At 57.4% G+C, this 17,513-nt stretch overlaps 1 protein-coding gene across 2 annotated transcripts in view; it reads left to right on the plus strand.

The window, feature by feature from the left end:
* Positions 1-5,707: 5,707 nt before the first annotated feature.
* The window catches only part of PEPD (peptidase D), a 114,469-nt gene continuing 102,663 nt past the window's right edge, over positions 5,708-17,513 (plus strand). Inside the window, exons 1-3 of one of the 2 annotated variants that reach the window (XM_082437580.1) lie at positions 5,708-5,789; positions 14,063-14,246; positions 16,171-16,298. In XM_082437580.1, coding sequence (XP_082293706.1) covers positions 5,773-5,789; positions 14,063-14,246; positions 16,171-16,298 — 329 coding nt within the window. In that variant the 5' untranslated portion in view covers positions 5,708-5,772. Of the gene's footprint in view, positions 5,790-11,914; positions 11,938-14,062; positions 14,247-16,170; positions 16,299-17,513 lie in introns of those variants that run through there. The other variant, XM_082437581.1, reaches the window with a different exon arrangement.

Consider the following 17,513-nt stretch of genomic DNA (forward strand, 5'->3'; position numbering starts at 1 on the left):
TCATGGGGTCACCCATCTAATCTCTTCAACAATCCTCTGAGCAGAGACCCATCAGCCCCATTTTACCAAGGCGGAAGCTGAGGCTCACAGAGGTTGGGTAACTTGCCCAGCACCACACAGGGAGTAAAGTAAAAAAGCCAGGAATGGGATCTAGGTTCCTGCATCCACATTCCTAACCTCCGTGTACATGCTCTCAGATAATAAGTATCATAATAAGGAAAGTGACCACTGCCATATTTGTATAGTGTTAAACTGTTCCCTAAGAGCCCTGGTGTTCAAGGCCTCCTCTGCCCCTTAGAACTGCCCCTTAGGGGAAACAAAAGCACCCTGTTGTCTCCAAATGGCAAAAGTGAGGACCAGAGAAGTCAGGGGACCCAGGCTTCTGATTTTGAAGTCCATGCACTTCCTTTCTTTCTCCACCACATGATTTCTAACAGGCTGTTTGTGCTTGGGGATATTTATTTGGCAATGATATGGAGGCAGGGCTAGGTAAGACCTTTAGAGCTAAAGAAATGAAGATGATGTATCCTCTCATGTAAACTGAAAAGAAAAACCATGAAACAAGAAACTCACACTTGTGCTGAAATGAAAATCGCTGCCTTCTAGACTTTTTGATTGCAATACTCAGGAGTAGTTTGTCCAAGTTGACCTTTTCAAAGTTTTATTTGGGGGGAGTTGCTGGCACACCAAATTGGTACCCAAAATATTGTGTGTCACAGGGATTTGTGTGTATCTCCCAGCATCTTAACCCCCACCTGTTAGGAGAATTGGATTTAGTGAGATGCTGGGCTCCCAACCCTTCCTTCCCCACTGCAGAAGCCCAAAGGGACAAGATGGCCAGAGCGTGGGCATGAGGCTTGGGCTCTGTCAGTGGCTACACTGCCCACCAAGGGCTTTGGCCATGCAGGGAGTGAAGCCAGGATGCTGGATGCTGTGTCAGTCCAAGGTGATGTCCAAGAGTAGGGGTAGTGGCAACAATTACGGGCAGCAGTGTGTGGTGTGGTCTGGCCGTGCACTCAGCTACCAGCCTGCCTGGTTCCCTTCTGTTTTCTGAGTCTGCCTCTCCTGCAAATGTGCCTCCTAACACCCTCCTGACACATCCTCTACTTGAGAATGACCAGACTCAGGGGCTCTTTGTTACAAGAACGCTGATGAGCATGGGGCTTAAAATGGGAAGAGACTGCAGGCAGGCAGGCAGGCAGGCAGCCCCGGAGACTTGGCATTGACATGGGGGAGTGGGAAGTGGCTGCAGGAAGGAAGAGGTGGGGGGGATGGCGGGGGCGGGGGGAGACAAGGCACTGAGGAGGAAGAGTGGACAGATGTGAGGTCAGGAGAATGAGGAGTCACAGGTGACCCCAGTCTTGCTGGTGGCACAGACAGGTTAGGTGGCTGCTGGGGACATAGTCTGTGGGTGATTTCATGAAGGGCAGAAAGCATCCCCCTTAAAATGACACCCTGACGGAAACCCATGAGGGGGGCAGTTGTGAATGTCAGCAGGGACATCAGAGACATTCAATAACTTGGAGCGGGGCAGAGGGAGAGCCCATCCCCCGGGGAGATTTCTCTCCAGGACACAAGCCACAGAACCCAATTTCCCTGAGCTGCCACTGTACACTCATACTTTTGAATTTCGTTCATTTTATCAAGATCTTGAAACGTGGTAATAAAGTTACACCAATGAATAGCCCCACACAACACGGGAAATGCAATAAAAGTGAAAGCAATAAAAGGTGGAGAGACAAGCCACTCAGCACTGATATGACTTGGAAGAAATAAAAGTAATTATCACCTGTGCAACCTGGCCAGCCCACTCCGCGTGCGCACAAGAAAACCATTTCAGAACTTTATTTCCTATATTGAATGTCGATAATTGGATGTATTTATAAGTCTCTCTGGAAGAAAACAGCTTGTGATTTCAAGATGAGAAAACAGTCTTCCAAAGAGTGAAAAACAATATACTCCCTTTTCACACATAGACACACACACACACACACAAAGAGCTTGTTTCCTTCGATGTTTTTAAGGTGCTGTTGGAATGATTTGCCCTTCCGAAGGCACCGTTCCATTTCTCATCCTGAACTGCCTCTTAGACCTTGGCAAAGTGCTCAGCAGGGACCACTTCATTTGAGGCAGTGACGGGGCTTCCTAGGGAAGGCCCCCCCGGCTGCTGCCTGCCTGCCTCTTTCCTGCAGGAAGATGGATACCCAGGAGGGCTGGGCGGGGCCAGGAAGGGCAGGAGGAGTGTGACGTGGTGTAGGGGCTCCTCTGGGGGTGCTGAGGGATGGTGGTGACGGCTGTGGCATGCTCTGGAGGAAGGAGCAGGCCAGGCTGGCCCCAGGAGTCGGAGAGCTACGGCTGCCGCTGCTGCTGACGTTGCAAAGGCTGAGGGCTGGGATCCGCCAGATCCGTGATGGAGAGGTGGTCTCCTGGGCATTTCATTTCCATCACTCTCCTTCTTTCCCTACTAGGGAAGAGCTTGGGTTAGACTATGCCACCCCCCTCTCCCATCTCACACCCGCACATGCCTGTACCCTTCTCTTCTTTCTGTTCAGTCTATTTGGTGCTGGCTTCCTGAGCCCAGTCTTCTATCGTCAGCAAAAGCAAATAGTCACAAAAACCCCACATGCCACACCGTGTGGGTTTCACCACCCGAGGCTGGTGCCCCCATGCAGTTAGCACAGAGCCCCTTGCCAGCGCCTCCTGCTCCAGACGTGGGCTTGGACCCCACTGCTCTCCTGCTCAGAATCTCTCAGTAACCCCCAACTCGTCACACAGCCCTGCTCTCGGCCCTCCCAGATGGTGGGCTCCTTGGCGACAATGCTGAGGGCCCCTCTTCCTCCTCGGCCCAGACCTCCAGGGCAGGGTCTGGGCCCCATCCCCTCCCAGATTGGCACGTGAGACAGCTTGGTAGTAAGGGCAGAGCTGGCATCCAGTGTGGTCACACAGAGCCTTCCGGCAGACCAGCATCCTCAGATGTAGCAGAAGATGGAAGGGGCCCGTGTCGTGCTCTTCCAGGGACGCCCCTGCGAGGCCCCAAGTCAGAGTCTGGCTGGTCGCCTCCTCTGGGCCAACCGTCTCCAGGCAGCCAGCCGTCAGCAGTGTCCATGGAGCTGCAAGAGCTTGGTGCCCGGCTCGAGCGGTGTGGGCAGAGCAGGGAAACCTGGCAGTGTCACAGGGACAAAGGGAGCCACGGGAGCTCCAAGGAGAAGCTTTCCTGGGACCAAGTTTCTCTGTGGTCTCTGGCTGGGGCAGGGCACTTCACGAGAGTCATGATGCCCTGGCCACTGGGCTGGCTGAGCGCAAACACATCTCAGCCACTTGGAGGTCATGATGAGGGGAGACTTTCAACCAACAGTCTGTGACCTCAGAGGGGACGCCGCGTGAGGCCTGAGTGTGCTGGCTGGAGCTCTCCCTTGCTGATTTATACTCTCTCGCTCCAACTCTCTAAAATCAATCTTTTCCCAATTGCCTCCTGGCTTCCTGCAGCATTCAGGGTTGGCCCTGCATGAGTAATCTTCACCCACTCCCAAGGCTGCTTCTCCTGGAGCCCCTGCCAGAGCCCTGATCAGGAGGGGGGTGGCGGGTGGGGACAGCCCTGCCAGAGCCTCTGATGGGGAGGGCTGAGCGGTAGCAGGGCAGCCCTCTGTGCCAGGCTCACTGGCAGGGCAAGCCCTCCATCCAGACAGACCAGGGTGGGCAGGAAGCAGGGGCAGGCCCCTCCCACCCCCCAGCACTGCCCACAAACAACGGTGCTCCACTCAGTTGGTAGGTGCCCTCCCCCTATTATTTTGTGGCTATTTAGGATAATCACTTCTTTTTCATACTAATAAACACTCAGAGCTGGCAGTTGGCTTAATTTTCACGTATTTTTTGTCAAAATCAATGGTGTAGGGGCTGTGATTAGCTCCGGGGCAGGTTTTCCTTCCACAAAAGAGCATGAGAAGTTCATTCTGCTCACCCTTTGCTATTTTTAAAAAGTGTCCAGTCTCTTTCGCTGAAGGTGGGAAACTGCATAATGGGAAGTGGGGGTCGGGTCCAAGTTCTCAGGGCAATGGGCTGGGCAGTCGGGTGTGGGGCTTATACCTCTGCTCTCCTCCCTGGAAACTGGCAAGAGGGCGGACAGATCCTCTCTGGGGTCCTGCCTGGAGGAAGTGGGAAGGGGGAGGAAGTATGGATGTCCCCTCTTCCATCAACTCTCCTTGGTCTTATCTGGGTTAGGGAGGTGGGAAGGGCTGTCTGGAGGTGCCACCTTCCTCCTCATGGCTTTGGCCATTTTAGCTGTGCCACAGGCTAAAGGTGCCGGGATGCCTGCTCATGAAATCCTGCAGCAGCCCCGTGAGGCGATACCATTAGCTCCCACCTGTCAGATGAGGAAACCAGGGATGGTGCTAGGACTTGAAGCAGGCACGCTGTGTCACCCACCCTGCTTATGCTCTGGTTTCATTCCTCCCCCTACTTAAGGGGCCTGCTCTCTTCCCAGCTTTGTGGGGACAAACAACAGCTGCTTCTCCATCTCGGAGTCCCTGGTGCCTCCCTAGCTCAGCCATGGTGACCCGCATCCTTGTTCTGACAAAGAAACAAGAGGCACTCCCAAACCCAAGGTCTTCAAAGAGAAGCCACTTCCACCTGTGAGATAGCTGGGGGCTGGGGTAAAGAAGCCCATGGGCACGTGCTGGGCCTCACATCCTGTCCACACATATCTGCATAACCCTCGTGGGGGCCAGGACTCAAGGGGTAACCTCCCCCACCAGCCCTGGGCCCCTTCCTTTACTGAGCCAGTGTGAATCACTACCAAGTCACTACTGCATGAGGTCAGCCCCTGTGTGAACTCAGGTGAGTTATCTACCTCTCTGGGCCTTGGTTTCCTCAGCTGTAAAATGGCATTAAGGACAGAGCCTACCTCACAGGGCTATTGTGAGGATTCAGTGAACTGACACTTGCAAAGCACTGGGGCACACTGAGTGCTCCGTACCTGTTAGTATTACTATTATTCTAAGGCACCAGCAACACAGGGAGCTCCCCTGGAACATCTACTTACCACCACCCTTCCTGTCCCACTCCCCAACCTTCTGGAGGACACTGCACCCAACAAGAGTACCCAGCAGGGCAGAGGGGGATGCCCACAGTTCTCCTGAACTGTGCCCTCCCTGTGCCCACTTCTCCCCAGCCCTCCTCACTGGCCTCCCTGTCCCCAGGTCCTTCTCCATCCTGCAGTTGAAGGAGCTTGGAAAGGTCCCAACAGACCTAACTCCCCAGCCCCATATTCAAGGTGGTGCAAGATCTGACCCTTGCTTACCTCTGAGGCTGCACCTCTCACTCCCACACCCCCCTCCTGGACACTGAACTTTTAGTTTATTCCAATTGCCCCGGCCTTTGCTCAAGCCATTTCCCTTCGTAAGCAACAGCTGTCACCTCTGCCCCGTACCTAGACTGGGTCAGAGGCTCCCTCTCCCAAGGTGTCTTCCCCCTGGGCAGGGTGGGACGCCAGGTCAGGGCCAAAATCAAAGTATCCACTGCGTCGGGAAATTCCCTCCTATTCTGGAAAGGCCTCTGCCTCCACTCCAGCCCCGCCCCTCGCCTGCAGATGTGGGCCGGCGAGTGGATAGATTCTTCTCCTCCTTCAGGGCTCCGCCCCTCCGGGTCCTGCGGAGCCTTTTCACTAGAGGGGGCGGGGCAATGGCTCCCGGCCCCGCCCAGGCCCCGCCCCTCGAAGTGGGACCTGGTGGGGCTCAGCTGACGCCTCACTTCACGTGACGCTGGAGCTGGGCAAGCATGGCGGCGGCCACCGGGTGAGTGCTGCTGCTGTCCCCGGCCCTTGCACGGCGGCGCGGAGCGGGGACTTGGGCCTCCCGGCTGGACAGTGGTTAAGAGCCCCGTTGCAGGGCCGCGTCCCCGCCGGGCGTGCAATGTGGCCGCGGGCAGCGCGCTTCTTCGCGCGGGTTGGGCGTCCAGCGCGGGGCGTCTGGCTGCGCGTCCGAGTCAGCTCCCTGGCCACTGCCCACTGCCCTCGGGGCCGCAGTGGCGTTCAGGCCCCACCCGCGCGTGTGGAGTCCCCACTGTGCGGCCGAGGTGGGGTCCACGCGCGCATTCACGGTCACGACCCTCAGATGGGAAGACTGCGTTGCCAGGGCGCTGGGGACCTGGGGGCCCCCCCGCCCCCGGGAGGAGGCAGCGTTTGAGATGGGCTTGGAATCCCCTTCCTAGCGCGGCACTTCTCCTCTTCCTTCAGGGCCCATATGGAACTTCCTCAGAGAAGATTTCCCTAAGCACCTAGCCTACTCTTATCACCACCTGGTAAATTATATAGTACATAACAAAAAAAGAAACAACTTGTTTCTTGTCTTCTCTCCATTTAAAGTGTGAGGTCAGGGCCTTTGTCTGGTTTGCTCCTGGACCTTGTTAGTTCATGTCTTGCACACGGTAGATGCTTCATAAATTCTGCTGAATGAAAGAATGGTGAATGGTCCTAGTGGCAGGAAATGTGGACGGGTGGGCTCACTGAAGCGTTGCGGAGTGTCCCTGATGAAGGAACATCTGAACAAAGGTTGAGAGTTCAGAGTGTTCTGGGGATGGGGGACAGTGGAGCGTGTCCCTGTGCTGGAGGGCACAGTGTCCCAGCTGGCTTTTCCAGACTTTGTCCTAAGGGACTGGAAACTTCCAAGGGTTTTTAATCTGCTCAGATCTGCCTTTGAGGCGACTATCCCCTGGGCTATGTATGAGTTCAGGGCAAGGCCCAATTATGGGGGCGGCATTTGGGCCTGGAGATGCTGGGGGCTGGGAAGGGGAGTGGTAGAGAGAGAGCAGTGCCCCAGATGCCAGGCTGGAATTGAGATCAGAATGGGGGAACTGGTGGTCTAAATGCATCTCTCTTTTTGGAAGGTAGGGAGAGTGGCAACAGAAAATGGCCCCCTCAGTTGGCCCCCAACTCCAAGGTTGGGAGAGCTTAGGACATGCAAATCAAACACTTAATAGGCACCTGCTGTATTCCAGGAACAGTATTGGGCCTACCCTTAGGTGTTCATGGGCCACTGGGGTAGATGTCATGCCTCTAGTCTTGGTGTGTGCCATTGACGGGCATGGATTCTGAGCTCAGAGGAGAGTGTGGGTAGGCTTCACTCCCTGGATGACATTTGTGCTAGTCCTTGAGCACCCCTGAGGCAGAGAACTGTGCTTGCAAAGTCCCAGATGAGTGTGAAGGAGTCTAGGGCCAGATCCTTGAGCCCAGCCTGTGACCCTGTCATAAAGAGCAGAATGAGCAGTAAGTGTAGGCCAGTGCCCACATGTGGGTCAATTACCCCTATATCTGGGCCACCAGGTGGTCACAGGGAGTTCCAGGGGCTGCATTTGGATTCAGGGCTCCATGCTGGCTTGAGGTCTGCTGCTCTCCCGAAGAGACAGGGAGCCAGGCTGGTGATTGGATGGGCATGAGTCTAGAGCTGGCTGAATCCTGGAAGGAGGGCCCTTATAGCAAAACTGATTCTCTGGGCCATGGAGCAGTATAACTGAGTGACAGAGGCCTTGGAGAGGTGTGTAATTGGAAGGGAGACCTGACAGGTGCAGCTAGCTTCCAGAGATTGGCAGGACCTGCTTGGCAAGAGCCATCCCAGGCTGGTATGGGTTACCCTGCTGGACACTTAGAACCCAGCAGATTCTTTAAGTGGAAGAGGCTTCAAGTGTGTTTCCAGCAAAGCTCGGTGCCCAGCTGCATACACAGGACAGATCAGAGTGTCAGGCATAATGAGGCACCATGCCATCAAGTCACAGCCACAGGCTCCCCAGGAGTTGGATTTGGTTGCCTGTAGAGTCCTTCCAGATCCTGGGCCCGGGGAGGCCTGGGTGCTTGGAGTGTACTCCACGTGATGTGGGGAGTAATGGAAGCCCTAAGCTAGTATCTCAGATTCAACTAGAAACTTGAGAAGCTCTTCTGGGGAGTGTTTACGGGTTGATCCTGCTCTGTCCTGCCAGCCTGGGCAGGGACTTCAAGTTTGAGACAGAGGGTCCCACAGCCCCCAGAGAGTCTGCCGTGAGGTCGTCTCCACCCCCTCCCCTAATCCAATATCACTTGGTGGGAGGGAGCCCTGCCTTCTCCTTGAGTCATGCCTTGAGCTTCCCATGGACAGAGATGAGACTTCTCTGCTCTTGCCAGACCTGCTGCATCGGCCCCCCACATGGCTTTTTCCTTTCTCCACCTCCTTTTGCCCACTCACCGGCTGGCCCTGGAGAGTCCTCATCCTCTGACATATTGTTCACATACTTGCAGACTCAGCTCAGATGGTTCCTCCTCCTAGAAGCCTTTCCTGACCCCCCTCCCTCCTGACCTCCAGTCAAGGCTTCCTGCTCAATATTCCAGAGAATCCCAGTTTTTCCCACTGGCAGAACGCTCTTCTACATCTGCACTCCTACCCATCATGGTTGAGTGAGAGGTTGCTCCCCTTCATGTCTCTCTGGCATCCTTGAAGCCCAGGGACCAGTTCACTTTGTGTCTCCAGGACCCTGTGGCCGCCCAGTGATTGGTGCTGGGTGACACGGTGCCTAATGAATAAGAGGAGGATTTACTTTACACTAGTCCAACATGCCATCCCGCTTTGCACGGAGCCCTCAGTGACTGAGGAAAGGAGCTGTGGGCAGGAGTGGGAACAGAACTCTGAATAGGATGAAGGAGTATCTTTCTTTTTTTTTTTAAAGTCTTTATTGGAGTATAATTGCTTTACAATGGTGTGTTAGTTTCTGCTGTATAACAAAGTGAATCAGTTATACATAAACATATATCCCCATATCTCTGAAGGAGTATCTTTAATTCTTTAACTGAGTGACTCTCAGGGAGCTGCTGCCCAGAGGGCTTTTGCCCAGTGATAAGCAGCAGGTGAGCTGCCCTGGGTGTGTACCTGTGGGGTCATAGTTCACGCTGGAGTCAGCATTTCTGGAGGGCAAATATATGGAGGAGCCAGGTTCTGGATCAGAGCCCGTCCCCACCCTGATATGAACCTGGTGCTCTTGGAGAAGACGCATTGGGTTGACCTTGGGGGCTGGGGGGGAGGGGTGGGTCTGTGGGAGGCAGGCTGGCCACTGAGTGCCCCTTTGCCTTCCCATGCCCTTCCCCAGGCCTGGTCTGACTCCACACAGGTCCCTGTGTGTGCTTAGCCCCGCGACCCTCCTCAGGAGAAAGGTAGGCAGGGTGAGAGATGCAGACCAGCTGCCGTGAGGCCCCTCCAGCCAGGGTGAGCGGTCTGGCCCTGCTGACAGGCAGCTGGGGGTCTCGGTGGGCTCGGTGCCCGGCCTGAGCTGGAGGCTGTGGCCAAGGAAGCAGGCCGGTCCTTGACTGGCCTCTCTTGCCGGAAGCTTAGCAGCATGGCCCCATCCAGAAGTGGTGTCACATCCTACTGCAGGGATCTTGTCCTTGTCTGTGCTGTGGACCCCATGGGCATCCGTGAGACCTTTACATGACTCTCAGCATGATGAAATAAAATACAGAGGATTACAGGGAAAACCAATTATATGGAAATACAGTTATCAAGATGTTAAGAAATAAATTTGTGGTATAGTAGTATATGCTTCTTTATACATTAAATAATAAAAGCAGCAGGTCTAAGAACCACCTTAATGTTGAAGTAGTGATGAGTAAAAGTGGTATTTCGAGGTACTGTGACATCAATAAGGTGGCATGAAAATACCTCTGATTTCTGTTGGTGACAGATTCACACACTGCTGATACTATTGTGGTTTGTTGCTTACATTAATAATTGAAGAAAATGTTAATTTAAAGGTGAGGTTAGAAAAAATAAAGATATAATTTTTTTTCCCATCCAAGTAGGTGGACTCCCTAAACACTATGCATGAATCCCTTGGGTGAGAACCCTGCAGGTGGCCATTGAGGTCGAAGGAGGGGCTGACTCAGTACTGATTTGGGGGACAGGAGAGAGTTTCGGAGCAGTGGTATCACACCTTCTGCGGGAGCTGGTCACTGGCCATTTCCTGAGCTCTGGCAGTTGGCAGGGGATGGGCTGGCCCATGGGGGCTGGAGCTTGTTCCGTGTGTCTCTTTGATACCCTGGAGCCTTTGTCCGCCAGCCCCTGCGGTCTTCCCCGGGCGTTGCCTGTGCCCTTGGCTGCCTGCAGTAAAGTGTGCCTTATTTATACTTGGACTTGGGGACGACCTGGCTTTTGCCTTTTAGATTCCGGGTGCCAGTTAGCAAAAGCTCCAGCAGAAACCAGTTGGGGATGTTTTATGGGTGCTGCTTTTGCTGAACTTGCAGGAAGAAGCCACCTGCGATGGCTCTGGGCCCAACATTCTCTCTGAGGGGTTAGTTTATGTCATGAGAAATCAAAGGGCATGTCTCTATAAACCTTGATTCTGGGGTACCCTGCCGTAATGCATGACTGCAGCCATCGACCTGCCTGGGGGCTCTGGCCAGGCTGCCTTTCTCGTTCTGGCTGAGCCCATGGAGGACTAGATAGCGCTGTAGGTTTTGCAGGAGCAGCTGAAGCTCACAGGAGGGAAGCGTATTGAGTTTCCTGTCTTGACCTGGGCTGCTTGGCCCTTGGGCCACAAAGGTCCTGTCTGGGTGCCCTGAGGAATTTAGGTCTCTCAGAAGGTTCTGGATAACACAAAGCCCACCCTTCTGAGAACCTTCCAGGTGGGGACGTGGTGGCAGTCCAGGTGGACCCGGTAGCTGGTGTGTTTAAGGAAGAAGGTGTGTGGGGCGTGAGGCATGGGGGGTGGGGGGATGAGGTGGATGGGGCTGTGCAGGCCGCCGGCCGAGGCTGGGCATTTTCAGGCAGTTGTGCTGTTGAGTCTGCACGGATCTAGGCACCTTTGGCCGAGGCCATCTGCAGCAGTGCCTTGGTGCCGTTCCCTCTGTGCCACTGGGAGTCTGTAGAGACGAGGCTCTTCCCTGAGCCCACCCCCTGCATGGGCTTTGCTGAGTGAGGGGAAAGAATGGGAGGGAGCTTGGGGGACTCTGTGCACGGGTGCTGGTGGCTGCACTTTCAGTTCCTGATAGCACGGCCAGCTGGGGCGCTGGCATGTTTGTGAGCTGTCACCTCTGTCCTTTCATCCTTGTGGCCGAGCATGGCAGGCAAGTGGCACGGCTTAGAGGAAGCCTGGCTTTTTGTGTCCACCCGCCCAGGAGGGTGAGTGGGGCCCATGCCCGGGAAGGGGGACAGCAGGGAGGCTGTAGTCCTGTCAGCACGTGCGGGGTGGGCAAGACCCCTCCACCCTTCCTGGCCAGGCTGGCCCGAGGGTTCTGCTTCCTGCCCCTCTGGGGCTGATGTGGCAACTTCGCACAGCTGTGTGGGTGGCCCCACGTTGTGACAGTTGTTCACTCAGCAGATATTTATTGAGCACTTGCTGTGTGCTAAACATAGTGCTAGGCACGGGGCAGTAGGGACTAGAGCAGACCCAGATCTCTGCAATCATGGGGTTTCCATTCTAGTGGACAGAGGCGGACCTCACCAGTGAGCACCAGTACACATTTATGTTGGAGAGTGAACACGTCATTTCAGCAGGGACTTGGACGAGCCTCAATCCAAGGGGTGACTAAAGAGAGTGTAATGCAGGGTGGGTTTACACAGCTGTGGGCAGGTTGGGTGGGGGGAGAATGAGCAGCCTTTGTAGTTCCAGATTTCCCCAGGGAGGGAGCTGGGAATGGATTCTCTGTCCTCCCCCATCTCTTCCCACTCTCCAGCCTCTTGCCCTGTCTCCCAGTCACCAGATCCTCCTGGAGCTAACGAGGTCCTCGTGGGCCAGGCCTGGACAGAGTGGGAGAGTGGATTTGGAGACACGAGTAGGGGAAGCCTGGCCCAGGACTAAGTGGGGGGACAGGCCGGGGAGAGAGCTGCAAGGTTAAAGAGGGAAGCCAGGGAAAGCCATCCTGAGAAAGTGCCATTGGAGCCAAGATGTGCAGGAGGTGTCACCTTCCTCTGAGGGTCCCATGGCCAGGTGAGTGTGGGAGGTGCCCCAGGGCCGTGAGAGCAGGTTCCATCTGCCCAACTCTCACTGCAGCCGCAGGCAGAGCCCCCTGTCTTGCACCAGCTCTGGGCGGTCCCTCCCCTCTTGGACCTCCATGCCTGCTGCCTGCTGGCCAGAGAGCCTGCAGGGCCTCCCTCGAGCACACATCACACGCACCGCCTGACTCCTGCACCCTGGCTCTGGCCTTGCTGGCCCCCGGCCCGCTCGCTACGACTGCACTTCCTTCCTTTGTTTAGTCATTCACGTGGCACTATTTCAGGTGCCGGGAAGGAGGCAAGGTCCCTGCCCTCACAGAGCTTACATTTTACCTGGGGAGACAACAAGCAAGTAAATATATACTGTTCGGCAGCGATGCGTGGCTCTAGAGAGGCGGGAAGAGAGTAGCGGATAGGTTTGGATGGGGTTATCGGAAAAGCTTCCGGGAAGGGGGAGCATTTCTCCAGAGGCCTGGATAAAGCAAGAACGCGAGCCTGGTAGGCACTGGGAGAGAGCACGCCTCACAGGGAACAGCAGCAGCGAAGGCCCCCAGTGGGAGCGTTCTGGGAGCTTCGGGAAGGGTGGGATGCCTGTGCGGCTCCCCTCAGCGCCCTGTGGCTGGGAGTAAGTCTGCACCGTGCTGTGAGGGCAGTAGAAAGCGGGGAGGGGTTGAGCGGGGTAACGCCTGTTGGGATTCCCATTTTTCAAGGGTCCCTCTGGGTGGGTGCGGACCAGGCTGTGGCAGAGGCTGGGACTGGGAGCAGCTGAGAGTTCCCGCGGTTGTCCAGGTGGGAGATGGGGATGAGCCGCATGGCCCGGGCTCCAGCTTGGAGGTGAGCTGAGGACGGAGGGCGGCCCGGAGCGGCCGGTGCTGGGCCGGGTTTCAGCAGAGAGCGTGGTCTCCAGTGTCCTGGGCACCGAGGCCCCCTGAGGACTGGGAACCCACCTGCAGATTCAGGAGCATGGGGCCATCGTGGCCTGGCAGGGGCTGTAGTGCAGGAGGGGGTGGGCCAAGGTCTGCTGGGATGGATTGAGGAGAGCACGGGCGGCCAGGACACGGGGATGGGCTGGGTGACTCTTCAGAGGATATTTATTGCAAAGGGAGAGAGAAATAGACGGCTGGCGAGCACCGGGGTCAAGGGGAGTGCTTTTATTTATTTATTTTCAAGCCGGGTGAGGTTCCTGTATGTCTGGATGCTGAGAATGATCCTGAGAGGGGAAAATTGATGCTGGAGCAACTTGGGGGGGGCGGGTGGGGAGAAAGGCGAGGGGTGGGGCAGGCCATGCCCAGGTGGAGGGGGAGCCTCGGGTGGGGGCAGCTGTCTAGAGGGGCCCGAGGCAGGAGGGGTCTGGAGAGTGGGTGCTAGGGGGATAGGGGGTGTTTTCTCAGTGAAAAGGGAAGCCAGTGTGGGCGTGAGGAGAGACACCCACCTGCTCTGCCAGGCCTGGCTCCGCCTGGCCTTCAGTGCGGCCACCACAGCTCATTGCTTGCTGGCTGCCGTCCTCAGGGCCAGCACCGCAAGGGCTGCCGCTCCCAGGTCCGTCTTGTCGTGCTTCCTCCTTGCTCATTTGGCACCTACGAGCCTGGCTCGGCTTAGGGCCTGGTGCTGCGCGCCCTGGGCGTGTGTGTGTGTTCGTGTGTTATGTGCTGGGGACAGGTGGGTGTCCCGGCTCAGGTGAGGAACAGCCCAGGCTGCTGGGTCTGTGACTTGCAGAGAAGATGGCGGCCTGCAGACACATGGGCAGGGATCCAGTGTCGTCTGGGCCAGATCTCGCATGGATGGGAAGCTCCTTGAGGGCTGGAATTGGGGGTTGGGGGCGTGTGTCTCCACACCACTGCAGACTTTCCTTCCGTGGGCTTCACCCATCTACCAGTTAAACAGACCCAGCTGCCTCTCCTCCCCACTGTGGTCCAGTGCTCAGGGACAGGAGGGGAGGGTGTGGTTGACAAGCCCCTGTGGTTCTCCAGCGGCCCAGTGAGGGGCTGTTTCTGGGTCACGGGCAGGCCGAGCTTGGACCCGCTTGCCACGCGCTAATGGGGGTCGTGCCTCTGGGTGGGGGACGCGCCTGGTGGTGCTAACAGAAGCCTGCGTGGCGGTGTGTGCTTGTGTCTTTGCAGACCCTCATTTTGGCTGGGGAACGAAACCCTGAAGGTGCCGCTGGCGCTCTTTGCCCTGAACAGGCGGCGCCTGTGTGAGCGTCTGCGAAAGAACCCGGCGGTGCAGGCCGGCTCTGTCGTGGTGCTGCAGGGCGGGGAGGAGACTCAGCGCTACTGCACCGACACCGGGGTCCTCTTCCGCCAGGTGAGCCCAGCCGGAAGCCTCCCACATCTCTGAGTGTGCACTAGGCCCGCTGTGGGCTGTCTGCCCTCCTCCAGCATCAGGCCTGGTGGGCCTGGGCAGCTCTGCCCCCTGGGGGACCCCGAAGAGGCTCTCTGAAAGCAGGCCGAGGCTTGGGTCCCCAGGGAGCCCCCTCTGCGGGGGGCAGGGCCGTCGCCAGCCAGCCTCCGCTCTCTCAGGTCAGAGCCTGGAGCCACGATGCTCCCGGGGGAGCAAGCAGGAAGGCTTCGTGGAGGAGGCAGTGTTTGGTGTGAGCCCTGAAGGCCGGCGTGAATTCTGACAGGTGGAGCTGGGGATGGGCGTTCCGGGCTCGGGGTAGTATCCGCAGGATTGGACCTCAGAGGGCGAGCTGGGCAGCCTTTCCTGGCCCGGGAGAGGTGCAGATGGGGCGGGCTGAGTTCCTGGGGCCAGATTCTGCCACGGCAAGGAGGACGGGGGCTGCAGAGGTCCTGGGAGGAGGCATGTGAGCAGGGTCTGAGCAGGAGTCGGCAGCCCGGGCATTGGTCAGTGCCGACCCCGTGACCCTCACTGGGTTTTGGTTTCCTCCTCTGGGAAGTGGTCCAGGGGCTCCTCGAGGTTCTGGAACCCTGTGGGGCAGCGGGTGGCCCAGCTGCAGGAAGCCAGCTTGGATGCGGTGGCCTCGGCTGAGAATCACTGGCATCTCTCGGTTCCCAGGAACAAGAACAAGGACACTGGACAGAGGAGCTCACCCAGAAAGCCAGGAGGGCCCTGAGCTGGCCCCACTTTACAGATAAAGAAACAGGCTTAGAGGGAAATGACTTGCTAGAGGTGGAGCTGGGATTATTTAGAACCCATCTCCCGACCCCAAGTCTAGCGCTCTCTTCTCCTCCCTGCGCTGCCCTGAGCGGAGGTCTGATGCGCTGGGAACTCCCCAGGGGCAGGCAGAGCCGAGAGGACATGGGCGTCCGGCATCCGGGTCAGGCAGGAGGCAGGGGAACGAGAGGGGAGCTAAGTGCGGAGAGCGGGTGGTAAGGCGTGGCCTCTGCAGCTGGACAGCGTCCACCCCGCAGGGCACAGGCCGAGACCCACTGCCGGGAGCCACGGCGCAATGTTTTCTACGGAAAGCACCTCCTACTGCAGGGCTTCCCTCTGCCGCGTCGTTCTTGCAGCTGCAAGCCTGCCGTCCCTGTTGCTGGAGATGTGCAGGTCTAAATAAGTTTTCTCTGACTAGTCTTGATGCTTCTTGAGGTTTCCATAGTCTGTGGCTTAAAAACCGATCTCCTAAATTCAGCTGTTGGCTCCCTTACTGGTGTTATGCAAGATTAATTTTAGAAGAGCGCCTCCTCCACTTCATACCTTTACAACGCTATTTTAGCTCCGTGTTTAATGCTAAACACTAAAGTCATCAGCTGCCCCGGGGGTGGGAGAAGGAAGGAAGAAGTCCTAAATGGAGGAATCCGTTTCTGAGCAGATGCCCGGCCTGGGCGTCTAAGTCAAGGTGGCATCTTGCCCGCCTGCAGGCAGTGGGGGTAGCAGAGAGGTGGGGGGAGGGAGGGGAGTGCGGGCAAGGCGGAGACGGACCCGTGGTGCTCCTGGGCACCCGTGTCTTAACCTGCCCTGTCTGGGACCTGAGGCGGGTGGCCGGTGAGGTGGGGTGCAGGTGGGGCTGGGGCACGGGCCTGAAGCAGGGTCTGAGCAGCCAGCCAGGAGGAAGGAGGGGACGGCAGCCTGCAGCTGGTGCAGGGGGCAGAGTGCTGAGGTGGAGGGTGGTGTGAGGCTGGGGGTCAGGCACCGAGAGCCAGGGAGCCCGAGCTGACTCTCCAGGGTGCGGGGAGGAAAGCGCTCGGTCAGATACCCCACCTCTCTCCTTGCACCTCACGTTTCTGTCCTGCTGACGGGGTGACCTGGGTCCTTGTTCCCGCCACAGGAGTCCTTCTTTCACTGGGCCTTCGGTGTCACTGAGCCAGGCTGCTACGGCATGATGGACGTGGACACTGGGATGTCGACGCTCTTCGTGCCCAGGTTTCCTCCCAGCCACGCCACCTGGATGGGAAAGTACGGAGCACCCCGGGGCGTGTGACCGTGCCTGCTGACCGCTGGCTGGCTGGGGTGGGGGTGGGTGCAGGGGGCCTGTGCGGGGGTGGGGGAGGGAGAATTAGCAAGGGGGAGGGTTAGCGGGCAGGCCCGTTAACAGCCTACTCTGGGCCAGAGCCTGTTACCCTTTGCTGGGAAGGGGTGTCAGAGCTGGAGCCACAGACCACGGTTTGTTCGGAGGTGCTATTTATTAATCTTGAAATTCTGGATTCCCAGCTTTGTTAAGATGCCTGAGGCTTTGGCCTGGGTCAGTGGGAGGCAGCCCCTCCCTGGGTGTGGTGGGGAGAGCAGCCTGGGGCCCTTCTCTGAAGCCCATCACTGACGTGCAGTGCAGGGCGTTACTGGGTGCCTCCCGCGCGTGCCGGCCTCTGGGCTAGGCTCTGCGGCTCCCAGGATGTAGGCCCTGCCTCAGCTGGCTCACCTGGGAGACAGGGTCGTGCTCTAGGGTTGTGCTGTGGGAGAAGTGTGAGGCCAGAGGCCTGGGTGAGGCTGAGAGGCTGCCTCCCTCATCATCTGTGGTGCCTGCCAGCTTCAGGGCCCTTGGCCCTGTCCACCCCTCCCAGGAGCCGTTCCTGCCTGCTCAGAGGCGCTGAGGCAGAAGCTGTACTTAACTGGGGATGCTTAAGGTGATCAGAGGATCCTGCCAAATGCTCGCCGCCTTCCAGCGTGTCATTTCTGCCAGGAGAGTGCTTATTCTGGGCTAATGTGTACATTGCAGCCTTTGCTGCCTCATGGGCCCAAAATGCTCAGTACCGGGTAGGCTGGCGGGTCTGCGGCTGGTTTGAATGATAAGGCATCGGCTGCTGCAGGGACATTGCTCTGTGCAGAGGGCCAGGGCAGGGCTCCCACACCTCAGCGGGCTTCTCCGGGGAGCGGGTCTGGCCACTGTCGGGCCTCCGATGCCTCATCTGTGGAACAGCGATGATGGCCCTCGTGAGGCATCGCCAGGGCCGTAGTCACAGTGATGGTCACTGTGGGGTGGTTACATTGGTGACACTGAAATGAGGCAGCGAGGGTGCTGGGGACAGGCAGCTTGTAATGTCCACAGTGTTTGTGGCCATTCCCTATGGAGAGCCGGAATCTCTTCCCTCCTCCCTCACTCAGTCAGGACCTGGGTGACTGCCTCGATGCGTGAACGTGGCCGCGTCACCGTGTGACTTCTGAGGCTAGGCTGTA

The sequence above is a fragment of the Balaenoptera physalus genome, assembly GCF_965194825.1.
Source record: "Balaenoptera physalus genome assembly, chromosome: 19".
NCBI classification, from domain to species: Eukaryota; Metazoa; Chordata; class Mammalia; order Artiodactyla; family Balaenopteridae; genus Balaenoptera; species Balaenoptera physalus.